Source organism: Mustela nigripes, chromosome 2 (assembly GCF_022355385.1).
Source record: "Mustela nigripes isolate SB6536 chromosome 2, MUSNIG.SB6536, whole genome shotgun sequence".
NCBI lineage: Eukaryota > Metazoa > Chordata > Mammalia > Carnivora > Mustelidae > Mustela > Mustela nigripes.
This window is the reverse complement of record NC_081558.1, coordinates 9210447-9223294: the sequence shown is the minus strand read 5'-3', so window position 1 is coordinate 9223294 and position 12848 is coordinate 9210447. Positions and strand designations below refer to the sequence as shown.

At 60.4% G+C, this 12848-nt stretch overlaps 1 protein-coding gene across 8 annotated transcripts in view; it reads left to right on the top strand.

Annotated features, from left to right (window-relative positions):
- The window catches only part of CACNA1A (calcium voltage-gated channel subunit alpha1 A), a 286551-nt gene extending 273915 nt beyond the window's left edge, over window positions 1-12636 (top strand). For 4 of the 8 annotated variants that reach the window (XM_059389169.1, XM_059389168.1, XM_059389174.1 and 1 more), the window contains 9 exons: window positions 4826-4933; window positions 5071-5171; window positions 6387-6496; window positions 6613-6751; window positions 6905-7018; window positions 8379-8414; window positions 9492-9678; window positions 9993-10246; window positions 11023-12636. In XM_059389169.1, coding sequence (XP_059245152.1) covers window positions 4826-4933; window positions 5071-5171; window positions 6387-6496; window positions 6613-6751; window positions 6905-7018; window positions 8379-8414; window positions 9492-9678; window positions 9993-10246; window positions 11023-11739 — 1766 coding nt within the window. In that variant the 3' untranslated portion in view covers window positions 11740-12636. The remainder of the gene's footprint in view (window positions 1-4825; window positions 4934-5070; window positions 5172-6386; window positions 6497-6612; window positions 6752-6904; window positions 7019-8378; window positions 8415-9491; window positions 9679-9992; window positions 10247-11022) is intronic. The other 4 variants (XM_059389171.1, XM_059389172.1, XM_059389175.1 and 1 more) reach the window with 3 other exon arrangements.
- Window positions 12637-12848: the final 212 nt, after the last annotated feature.

Below are 12848 nucleotides of genomic sequence, written 5' to 3'. Positions count from 1 at the left end.
GGGGTTAAGGAAGGTTCGCTGAGTGCTTGGGGACAACAGTTAGAACAGTGATGGCAATCACAGCCTTTTTAGTTGACTTGTGTCTTAGGAGGGCTGAAAGTATAACACTTATTTTTTTTTTCAACAACTCCATTTACTTCTAAACACACTGAACTCCTTTCCAGCAGACAGGGGGCAGCATATGGGAGAATGGACTAACCTCAGTCATACAGATCCTCCAAAAATTGGGAGGTCATTCTTAGCCGGATACTTGGAAGAAAGAGGGCAGGTCCCTCCGCTCACCTATTTGTCCCCTCTCTGTCCATCCCTCTCCCTCCTCTGTCTGTCCGTCCCTCCTCCCCACCCCTCTGTTCTCTGCACCCAGGAGAATCTCATCTTTGAGGAAAGTTCTTCTCTCATGTTTCTCTTTTTCCTGGACGTTGTGTCTGAACCCCTGAATTCTCCCTCCAAGGGACTCAGTCTGTGTCCTTTCATTGCCCCCTTGTCCTCCTGCTCCCCCTGGCTGTGCACTAAGGGCAGAGCCAACCACCAACCCATACAGAAACCCAGTTAGCAGATGCAAACCCCCAGCCACACACTAGTACTCCGACTTCTGCAGAGAGCACACGAGAGCTGTAGAAACGTGGAGCCACCGTGCACTATCAGCCCAGACAGGTGTGGGGGTGGTGCACGGAGAAAAGATAAACCAGAGCCAACTATTACCAGACATCTCTGCACCTGTCTGGCATCCCCCGTGCCCACATGGTCCTCAGTCCTGACATGCCACTGGTTGTTGTAGGGGACCTCAGCTTCCCAAAACAGGAATTGTCTTAGAAAGGGCCACAGCCCAGGCTATCCCCACCCAGGGCCAGCCTGCACACTCATTCAGGATTCCACAGGGCTGACGAGCCAAAAGACCACTATCCTGCCCTTTAATCTCCCCCAAAGACCAGACTCTCTCTGCATGTGGGATCTGCCAGAACGTGGAAGGTTCTGGGATGGGCCTCATGGGAGCTAAGTGGCTTTGACCCAGGTGCACCAGAGAGGGTGACCTCCTGGCATGTTATTATCCACCCAGAACTGCTGGCCACGTTGGCCGTGGCTCACTGAACGAGAGCATTCATTGAGTGCCTGCTGTGTGCCCAGCCCTGTTGTTGGTATGTGGGACACAGACCTGAAAGACGAATGAATCTCCAGCCCTCATGGGGCTGCAGGCAAAAAGGCGACAAACAATAAGCATGATAAATTCATGGAGTATGTAATGTGTTGGAAGGTGAGGCATGCAGGGGGAAAGATAGAGCTGGCGAGGGGTAGGGACTGGGGATTCGGGTGGGGGGAGGGGTAAACCCTAGGTCAGCCAGGGGCTGATCCTGCCCCCAAGGGTTGTTGGCACTCTGGAGACATTTCTGGTTGTCACATCTGGGAGGGAGCTGGTGCCAGTGGCATCTGGGGTGTAGAGGCCGAGGCTGCTGCCAAATGTCCTCCAGGGACAGACTCGGAGCCCAATGTCACGCAAAACAGGATACAGCAGGGGAGGACCCAGGATGGTAAACCCTGGGACACAACTGGTTTGTGAGGGACTGTTGCCTGCGTCCAGGAGGACCTCCTGATCCTGCCCTCACCCCACCCCAGATGTTAGTAATTCTGTCCCTGGAGGAGGAATAAGTCTGAAGTTCAGCCTGGAAGGGAACCCCAGGACCCCAGCAGAAGGCCACCTTGAAGTCCCCAAAGGATTCTCCCTTTGTTTAAATGTGAAATGACAATCCCGAATGGGAGACTTCCCAGTGAATTGAAACAGAAACAGTTGGAGGTGGTGATTCTTAGCCAAGGGACAGTTCTATCCCCTCGGGGACACTTGGCAATGTCTGGGGACAGTTTGGTTGTCAGGACTTGGGGAAGGAGGTGTCACTGGTACCAAGAACGTGGAGGCCAGAGAGGCTAATCACCACCCTGCAGTGCATGGGGTGACCCCACACCCAGAATGATACAGCCCCAGGCATCCATGGTGCTAACTAGGTTGAGAAACCCTGCCCAGATCCCTTACCTAACCCAAATGCCTAGAGCGAGCGCAACAGTCCGCTCGGGCGTCGTAACAAAATACCAGAGACGGGGCGGCTTAAACGATTTATTTTCTCATGGTTCCAGAGGCTGGAAGTCCAAGATCAAGGTGCCAGCGGGGCTGGTTCCTGGTGATGCCTTCTCCTCGGCTTGTAGATGGCCACCTTCTTGCTGTGTCCTCACATAGCCTGGGGTCTCTCGCTTATAGGAACAGCAGTCCCCTGGGATCAGGGACCACCTTTATGACCTCATGTAACTCTGATTACCTCCTAGAGGCCCTACCTGCAAATGCAGTGACACTGGGGATTAGGGCTCAAACATGAATTGGGGGAGGGGGACACAATTCTGTTCTCAATGGCAGGTGTGTTCCTTTTCTTCACAGAAACAGGAAACCTATAAACTAGAAGGAGAACGTGACTTTTACTAGGAAATGCCACAATCTCTTTTTTCCCTCCCTGGGTCTCTGAGAAGGAGCCACACAACCCCCCCCCCCACCCCGGGCACCTCAATTAGCTACAGCAGACAGCAGATAGAGCTGGTAATTCCAGCTGCTTCCCATAAGGAAAGAAAAACTATGAGTTAGTGTCAAGGGTCTTGAGAGCTTAACAACACGGGGGATTTTCCCAAGGGTCTCCCATGATAGTCCTGAACTCTCAACTTGAGTCCTAACCCACGAATCAACCCCACCCCCATGCAGCTTGGCCTGAGTGACCACACACCCCTGCATCACCAGTGGTGTAAAGACAGAACGGACCGTGGAGTTCGCCCTCTAGTGGGTGAGATGGGGAACAACATCACGAAGTGATTTGAAGGAATGCGAGAGAGGCAGAATGGCATCCAAGGGAATGGCGGGAGGCTGTTTCAGGGAGGCCAGCTAGAAGACGGGTTTGGGTTTGGGAAGGGACCTGAAGGAGATGAGGAAGGAAGCCACATGGATATTCGTAGAAAGAACGATCCTAGCAAAGGAAATAACCTGAGCAAAGGCCATGAGGCAGGACCATGCTGGGCAGGTGTGAGGCACAGCAAACTCAGTCTGGAACAGAGTGAGCAAGGGAGGAAGTAGAGGAAAAAAGGGCAGATGGCGCAGAGCCTTGTGGGGTCACGGTGAGGACTTGGGCAATCACAGGAGTGAGGGAACAGAACACGGAGAACTCAGAGCAGAGGCATTGGGGGATTGACTCCAACCGGGCCGGCGCCCTCTTGTGGTGGAGGCGGGGACGGACACAGATTCCTGAGCAGAGGCACCTGCCCTTCTGCAGGCAGGTCAGTCCCGCGGGGCCTCAATAGTCTCACTCCAGAACGAGTTCTGAGCTTTACCTGTGCACTGGTAAAAAGGCCCTTCTGGAGGGTCTTTCTCGGAGTAAAGATGTGTGTGTCCAGGGGCACATGTGTGAAGGTGAGCGAAGGCTCCAGAGAGTGTCTGGCAGACGTTTATGCTTTGACCCACATCTGCTGAGAAGCTGGACCCGGGCTCCAGCGGCGGGGCAGGGGTGGCCCGGGGAAATGGAAGGGCAGGGAGGACAGACCTGGGCAAGGAGAGGTCCACGGGGAGTGGAGGCAAAGTGGGATGTTGGGGGTGCCGAGGCTAGGAGCTGCTACTCAGCCAGCAGGCCGATGGCTGCTAGAGTTCTGAAACACTTCCCTGCTGGCTGGTACTGGCCCCTGCCCTTCCCCCATCTCCGGGACCTCCCCCACCCCACCCCACAGTCCAGCAACTACAGGGTTAATATTTGGCCCAACAGGGGGCCTTGTGGGCCTTGCTCTAGCTGTCCCTCCATACCTGCTGGTAAAAGTTTGGAACAGCGCCCCTGTGCCCAGAGCTGGGGAGTTGGAAACAGTAGTAGAAGGGGGGTCGGGCTGGTGTAGCGGTCAAGATGGAGGAGAACGTGCCCGTGCAACAAACAGCCCTGAGTTCTCCCACCGACCGAGATTTGCTTCCCACTCCTGTTCTCTGTCCTTCCTGGGTGGGCAGGGGGCTCTGTTCACCAGCCACCGTGACAGAGTTTTGGAAAAAGAACACAGGAATGCCCCCTACAGGCCACTAAATCCCCTGACCCTGAAGTGGCCACTCAGCACGCTCACGCTTCATTGGAAAGAAGTCATCACACAGCCCCCTGGCCAAGCCCAGGGGTAGGAAGAGCCAGGCTCCTGGGCAGTCAGGCTGGACGGACCAGGAATCGCTGGCAGGGAGCCTTAATGACCTCCGTGGGCGGGGTGAGGGACCGAGGATCAGCAGTGGCTGAAGGTCACATCCGTGGGAGGGGAGACTTGGTTGAGGGAGAAACCTCCCCTATCAGGGCTCCTCTGGGACAACCCAGCCTCTCCGAGGCTTAGCACGAGGCTCTGCCTCGGACCTGTGGGCTGCTGTCATAGTCATTCTTTGGCAGGACACTGTCCTAAGGCTGCACACATACTAGCTGCTTTGATCTTGAGACCATTCTGTGAGGTAGGTCCTACTGCTGTCATCCCATTTTGCAGATGGGAAAACTGAGGCCCACAATGGTAGCCTAACACCTGAGCCATGCAGTGGGTAAGTGGGAGCCAGGTTGGGACCTGCGCCTTCCCGCTCCTCCTGATGCTGCCTGTCCCCCCCACCCCCAACATAGCCCCCCCACGGACCAGAGCCCACATTCATTTGTCCTCTGGGTCAGGCCTGCAGGGAACTGGTGACCCATGGCAAGCAGGATTCCAGGGCCTGAGTTGGCAGGAGCTGCTGGCTTTCCAGCTGCCCCGGAGTCTGGCTGACCCCCAGACAGGCAGTCAGGGCCTCTCTGTGCCCACGTTGCAGGCGGAGCTGACAAACAGCAGATGGATGCTGAGCTGAGGAAAGAGATGATGGCCATCTGGCCCAACCTGTCCCAGAAGACACTGGACCTGCTGGTCACCCCCCACAAGTGTAAGAGCCGCTCCTGGCCTGGCCCTGGGCTCTGCCCTGCCAGGGTGGGAGGGGGCAGGGAGAGAGGAGGCTGGAGCAGGGGCTAGGCTGGCACACACAGGGCCCACACCCACGGCGACCTCACCCTGTGCCCCCAGCCACAGACCTGACGGTGGGCAAGATCTACGCGGCCATGATGATCATGGAGTACTACCGGCAGAGCAAGGCCAAGAAGCTGCAGGCCCTACGCGAGGAGCAGGTACGGCCCTGGGCCCTGGGCCCTGGCCCCCTCCCCGCTGGTGCTCTTTCCCCTGCGGGCCCCACAGTGACAAACCAGAGCAGCAGGGCATGGCCAGGACGCAGGACAGGACACCGGAAAGTAGGGCCGGGCCGAGGAGGCGGCCCCGATGAATTCATCTGTTCCCTCAACACTTATTGGGCATCTACTGTGTGCCAGACACTGTTCTCAGACCTGGGGGTGGGGGGGGGGAGGGGAGGGGGCGTGCAGCTGTGAGCAAAACAGACCAGAATCACTGCAGAGCGGACATTCCAACAATAATAAGTGACTAACATGGCAGGGAACAGTAAGTGTCCTAAGAAGGCATGCTGGGGGAGAGGGGTGCAGTCTGAAACCGGTGATCAGGGAGGCTGCCTGGAGGAGGTGATGTCGGGCAGAGACCCAAAGGAAAAGAAGAGGGAGAAAGCCATGTGGATGTCTGAGGGAAGAGGGCTCCAGGCAGAGGGAACAGCAGGGCGGAGGTCCTGTGGCAAGACTTTTGAGTTTGGAGAAGAGCGATGCGGCCAATATGGCTGAACACAGAGAGCAAGAGGGGCGGCAAGGGGGCGCCCCGTCGCTCAGTCAGTGAAGTATCTGACTCGTGATCTCAGCTCAGGTCTTGAACTCCGGGCGGTGAGTTCAAAAAAAGAATGGAGACAAGGGTAAGAAAGTGAGAGGGCAGACTGTGGAGAGCCTTGGAGGCCCTTGACACGTTTTGTCCGGGTCTGATGGGAGGCCCCGCCCCCGGAGAGAAGTGACCACACTCAGGTGGTCGCTGGCGCCCTCTGGTGTCCGGGGTGGGTTAGGGCTGGAGCGGGGAGCCAGGGGAGGAGGTGAGTGGCACAGTCCAGGCTAGGCCATAGGGCCAGAGCTCAGTGAGAAGTGATCCTGTTCTACACGGACTTGCAGGGAAGAGTCTAGCGGACTGGCTGATGGAGCGAACCTGAGTGTGTGTGTGTGTGTGTGTGTGTGTGTGTGTGTGTGAGAGAGAGAGAGAGAGAGAGAGTGTGTGTGTGTGTGTGTGTGTGTGTGTTGGGTGTCAAGAATGACTGCGCTGGGGGGCTGGGGGCTGCGGGGAGAAGCATTGAGTGTCCTCTGCACAGCTGGCCAGACCCGGAGCCTCGAACACCCTCCCCAGCCTACTCACTGCCCCTGCCTGTCCACCCTGTACCCACACACTGTTCTCTGCCTCTCCAGAACCGGACACCACTCATGTTCCAGCGCATGGAGCCCCCGTCTCCAACCCAGGAGGGGGGCCCCAGCCAGAACGCCCTCCCCTCCTCCCAGCTGGACCCAGGTGGAGGCCTGTGAGTGTGGCTCTGGCCAGGAGGTGGGGATGGAAGAGCAGGGGGGCACCCTTCCCCAGTGCAGACACCCCTGGAGTGCCCACCGCCACCCTGTCCTCTGTCCCCCCCACACACAGGATGGCTCATGAAAGCAGCATCAAGGAGAGCCCATCCTGGGTGACCCAGCGAGCCCAGGAGATGTTCCAGAAGACAGGAACATGGAGCCCAGAGCGGGGGCCACCCACCGACATGCCCAACAGCCAGCCCAACTCCCAGGTGCCTCTGTCCCCCCAACTGCCTCCCAGCTCCCAGGCCTAGGCAGCCCAGGAGGGAAGGGTGTGGGCCCCACAGCCGCACACCCACCAGGCCACCCCTGGGGCCCAACGGTCGGGCCAGGAACTCAGCTGGCCTTGCCCTGATGCCCCACAGTCTGTAGAGTTGCGAGAGATGGGCAGAGATGGCTACTCGGACAGCGAGCACTACCTCCCCATGGAAGGCCAGGCCCGGGCCGCCTCCATGCCCCGCCTCCCTGCGGAGAACCAGGTGAGGGCTTTCACCCACCCCCCCTGGGGCTGGACTCCTGGGCCCCTGGGGTCCAACACACAGCCCAGGGAATCTCTTTCCTCTGGGACCCGGGCTTGGCGGGGGGACCCACCTGCGCTCTCCGCAGCAGGGGGCAGGCCCATCCTGGAGGGCCCAGAAGGCCTGGCCCTCTGAGCATCTCTCTGATGGAGAGCAGAGAAGGGAAGGGGCTCCCCTGGAGCAGGACACAGTCGTCACTGCCAAGTGCTTTCCAGCTATCCAGGTTGGAGGGGCCAAGGCAAGGGGATGTGGAGGTCATGTGGGGGTGTTGGGAGGAGGTGGTGTGTCGGGGCTGGGTGAGCTGCGCGGCGCACACACACACACACACACACACACCATGTACGCATGTGCTCACACTGCACACACACACACATACGCATGCACATAGGTCTGCTATCAGGAATTTGGCAGGTCCTAGGACCTGGTAGCAGAGTCTGGGGTGGGCCTGGAGGCAGCTGGGGTTTGTATTTCCTGTCTGGTCTTTGTGGGGGCCAGTGGGGGGAACAGGGGCGTATGCCTGGTGTGTGTCTGTGTGTGGCTGGCTGCTTTGCCCAGCTGCAGAGGCCACTTGGTTAGCGGGGCGGGTGTTGGGGTGGGGAGATGTGTGATCCCGCTGCCCCAGGCTTGCAGGGACAGAGGGGCCAGAAGCCAGAAGCATGGCTGGCTGCCCGCCCAGCCTGAGAGGCACGGTGGCATGTGGGGCCGGGGCGGGCTTCCCGTGTGCTGTGCCGTGGTGTCTGCACGGAGGGGTCAGCGGTAGGGGGAGGCTGTGCTGTGCCTGGCGGGGCCAGGGTGGCTCAGGGACCTGGCTGGCCTCTGGCTGCAGAGAACCTGGGTCGGGGGGGCACCTAGCTGCATGTGGCTGCCAGCCCCCTTACCCCGTCCACCCCCAGGACAGAGTCACTGGGCCCCAGAAGAGGGGTGGGACAAGCCAGCTGACGGCCGCCCCCTCCCCAAGCTTTGAGTGTCAGCAGGAGCCAGGGCTGGGGCGCATTGCATGAAGCAGAGCCCAGGGCCAGGGGCCTGTGGCCACGCCATCCCATCTGTCGGTCTCGTGCCTCCGCCATCTGTCTGTCTGTGGTGTCTCCTGTCTGTCTCCTCTGTGCCCGTGGGAGGCTGGCCAGCCGGGCCTGGGGTCACCCACGCACCAGGGACTTTAACCTCTTTCCCTGCTTCCCTTGCTCCCCTCCCCCACACTGCCCAGGTTTCTCTCCCCAACCGTGGCATCTCCGTGTACCACCTCTCCCTCTCCCTCTTGGCTTTTATATTTATTTTCTTCTTTCTGTTTTTCTGTGTGCACCATCCCGTGGGGCTGTGACAGAGGAGAAGGGGCCGGCCACGTGGGAATAACCTCAGTGTATGTACCTCACCGCCCGCCTCCCAGCTGGGCTCCGGCCCCCTCTTCCCCCCCCCCCCCCCCCCCGGGAGTCCTGTCATCTCTCCACCCCTTGGACCCCGCCCCTTCGTTGCAGACTGCACCCCCCTCGCCCATGAAGCCCCATCCTTGTGTGTTGTGTCCTCTGTGTGCCCTGCCGGGGGGGCGGGGTCTGCCCCCCCACCCCTCCCCCATCTTCACCCCCAAGCCCCCAAGCCAGGAGGTGCCATCTTTCCAAGAAACCTGATCCGCAGCCCCACCGGGCCCACGCCTTTTCAGAGGCTCTTGTTCGCCGGACACACCTCTGACCCTCTGGTGCTGAAGCCTCATGTCCCTTAAAACCGAAGTGCCACTGACCACTCAGCTGGGCCAGCCCCGGGCACCATCCTCCTCCTCCCCTCTCCCAGCAGCAGAGAACCACAGGCTCCTCTCCGGGGCCTGACCTGGGAGGTGCAGCTCCCACAGGCTCCCAGACTGCAGGCCAAGAAGAGCGGGTCCCCCCAGGGCCTCAGGTGCCAGGGCAGCCCCTCCAGGGCAGGCTACAGGAGCCAGACTTGGGTGACCAGGAAAGACCGGTCCCAGCTCACCCGAGGAAGGACAGTGAGCTGGGATTCTTGGTGCCTGGCCCTGGGCACATAGGAAGCCTGACCACTGCCACCCCCCCTGCCCTGCCGTGGGAGGAGAGTAGGCAGGATTGAGGGCAGGGCCCTGCAGCCCCGCGGCCCCAGGGGACACTCTGGATGGGAGAAGCTGTCCCCTTCAGCTTGCCTGTGCGTCTCTGGCTGAATGGCCAGGGCTGGGCGGTGGTACCTCCGGGGGTGGTTTTGAGAAGCAGCAGGAGGGCATCGGATGGGGCCTCCCGGCAGGAGCCCAGGATAGGCCTGGGAGGAGGCAGAGGCATCCTGGGATCCTGGTGGATCGGAAGCCGAGCCCCATGGCCCACTCGGACTCTGCCCCGGGTGGTCACACCTGGTCACTGAGGGCTGATGGGGCAGAACGGACCGGGGCCACTTGGTGCAGGCGGCTGACCCTGGCCCGCTGGCCTGTCCACCCTCCCAGACCATCTCAGACACCAGCCCCATGAAGCGCTCAGCCTCCGTGCTGGGCCCCAAGGCCCGGCGCCTGGACGACTACTCCCTGGAGAGGGTGCCGCCTGAGGAGAACCAGCGGCACCATCAGCGGCGCCGGGACCGCGGCCACCGAGCCTCTGAGCGCTCCCTGGGCCGCTACACAGATGTGGACACAGGTGGGCTGCCCTGCGGGCCCCAGGAGACAGAGGAGGGCAGGAGAGGAAAATAGGGCAGAGTAGGGCAAACATGGAGAGAGAAAAGGAGTGGCCTGTGTGTGGAACAGGACTCTCAGGGGACAGGACCAAGGGACCCCGAGCTGGGCCAGGGGCTGCTCAGAGCCTGGGGACCAAACAGACCTCCTTGGTCCAAGAGAAGAGGCCCCTTTCTAGAGCCCGCACCTCCCCCCCAGGTGACCTCCCGGGTGCACATCTCACCCACTCCTCCTTCACGGCCATCTGTTTGTCTGACCCCCACCCCAACCCGGGCCCAGGCTTGGGGACAGACCTGAGCATGACCACCCAGTCCGGCGACCTGCCGTCAAAGGAGCGAGACCAGGAGCGAGGCCGGCCCAAGGACCGAAGGCACCGGCAGCACCGCCACCACCGCCACCACCACCCGCACCCCCCACCCTCCGAGAAGGAGCGCTACACCCAGGAGCCGCCTGACCACGGCCGGGCCCGGGCCCGGGACCAACGCTGGTCCCGCTCGCCCAGCGAGGGCCGTGAACACATAGCGCACCGGCAGGTGGGTGTGGCACTGGGCGCCCCAGACCTGAACCCCTGGGAGACCAGTGTGGGGGCGGGGGGCACACCATAAGAGCTCCTCCAGGCAGGGTCCTCCCTCCCCACTGTGACCTCCAACCCTGCCCACCATTGGGGTCCCCAAGCTCCCGGGGATGGGGAGAAGCCCGGCAGGGGTAGGCACTGGCTCCCCACTCTGCCCCCCCAGCCCCCCTGCCCGCCCGCCGCCCCCTCCCCTGCCCCGCAGCTGCTTCCTCTTTGGTTGTGGATCACGTTTGAGTTTCTGGCCAGCGCGGTCCTTATGGCTCATGCCCCCGCTGGCTGCCTGCTGCCTTTTGCTTTCCTTTAACCCGGCTTCCGTTTTTGTTTCGATTATGATTTCTGTCCTCTGGACGCCTGTGAGTAATTTTTGAAACTTCTGCTATTTAACCCCGAAACTTACAAAACTCCATTTCTCATTTCTCTTTTCACTTTGTTGTGTTGGTTTTCGACTTCCCCTCCCTCCTTGTCTGACTCCTCCTCCCCTCCTCCTCCTCCCCCTCCTCCTCCTCCTCCTCCTCCTTCACCTCTTCTGCCCTGTGGCTGTTGCTTTTCTCCTTTTTTTCCATTCAAATGTCCTGTGTCCCCCTCTCCTCCTCCCCCGTCCCTCCTCCTCCGTCCCCTTTGGTATTCCTCTGCCCCTCCCTCTCTCCCGCCCGTCCCCTGTGTCTCCTCCGTCTCCTTCTGGTTGATTTTGTTGTATCTTTTTTTTTGATTTCCTTTGTTTCAATTTTCGTGTAGGGCAGTAGTTCCGTAAGTGGAAGCCCAGCCCCCTCAACATCTGGTACCAGCACTCCGCGGCGCGGACGCCGCCAGCTCCCCCAGACCCCCTCCACCCCCCGGCCACACGTGTCCTATTCCCCCGTGATCCGTAAGGCCGGCGGCTCGGGGCCCCCGCAGCAGCAGCAGCAGCCACAGCAGCAGCAGCCGGCGGCGCGGCCGGGCCGGGCGGCCCCCAGCGGCCCGCGGAGGTACCCGGGCCCCGCGGCCGAGCCTCTGGCCGGGGAGCGGCCGTCCGCGGGGGGCCACGGCAGCAGCCGCTCGCCCGCGATGGAGCGGCGGGTCCCGGGCCCGGCCCGGAGCGAGTCCCCCAGGGCGTGTCGCCACGGCGGGGCGCGGTGGCCGGCGTCTGGCGCGCACGCGTCCGAGGGGCCCCCCGGACCCCGACACCACGGTTACTACCGGGGCTCCGACTACGACGAGGCCGATGGCCCGGGCGGCGTTGGCGGGGAGGAGCCCCGGGCCGCGGCTTACGACGCGCCACCCCCTGCGCGACACACGTGCTCGCCCAGGACTCCCCGGGCCCCAGGCCCGGCCTGCGCCTCGCCTTCCCGGCACGGCCGGCGACTCCCCAACGGCTACTACCTGGCCCACGGACTGGCCAGGCCCCGCGGGCCGGGCTCCAGGAAAGGCCTGCACGAAGCCTACAGCGAGACTGACGACGACGACTGGTGCTAAGCCCGGGCGAGGTGGCACCCGCGCCCGCCCGGCCCCCCCACGCACCCCACGCACACGCCCCACGGGGAGGAGCCGCGCACAGGCCGCGGGGCCACCTCGCTGCCACCTGCCCAGCACACAGGGGAGGCCCGGAAGGGGCCCAGGAGAGGACCTGCCGGACGACCCCGGGCTCTGGAGGGAGTCCCCAGGACCCGGACACACCAGGGTGTCCCGCAAAGACCCTCGGCCAGAAAAGCCGCTCCTGGGCGGTGATGCGCCCCCCACCCAACTCCGACCCTCCCCCGCATGACGGGGGCCCTCGGGGGGGCAGACAAACCACACAGCCAAGGGATTCGAATTAACTCAGCCATTTTTGGAGAACCTTGGGGAAAAATGGAAATTTAAAAAAAAAAAAAAAACATTTTTAAAAGAAAAAAAGGGGAGAAAAAAAAATCGCTTCTATTGATGAGTTTTATCATCTCAATCGAATCTTTCCTTTCCCTGGTGAACGCGAGCTGGTGGCCCGTGTGGCGGAGAAGCCAGAAGTGAAGCTGAAACCCAGCGTCCCACACAGACCTCCACCAGACACTCATACCCCACACACGTTCTCAGACACACACAGGAGTGCTTGCTGGTTATACCAAACCCTACTATTACTGCCTGCAGAAATCAATTTAAAAAAAAACAATTTTAAAAAGGACAAAAAAATTAATGATTGAGAAAAGAAGCATTTTTTCTGACATTTGGTCCTGCTTGAAATAACAAAAGAAAAAGAAAAAAAAAAACACCACCACCACCACCGATTTCCTTTGCTTCTTTTTTCCTTTTTCCTACCTTGTTTGAAAACTGTGGGCTTGGGACTGTGAATTACTGCATGACATTCAAAAAGAAAAAAAAAAATAAAAAAGTTGAATCAAAGGGCTTTTGATTGCATTGGTCTTTATCCCTATGCAAAGCGCTCCCTAGGTCTCTTTGGGGGAATGGTAGAAGGAGGCCCTTTGAACGTATTTGAAAGTAGCCAAGGAAGCTGTGACTCTCTAGGCATCCAGTCTTGGCGATGTCTGGGTGTTGCTCCAGAGCCAACAAAGAACAAGGCAGACAGGCTCTGTGCCTCACCGCACTTAGCGGCC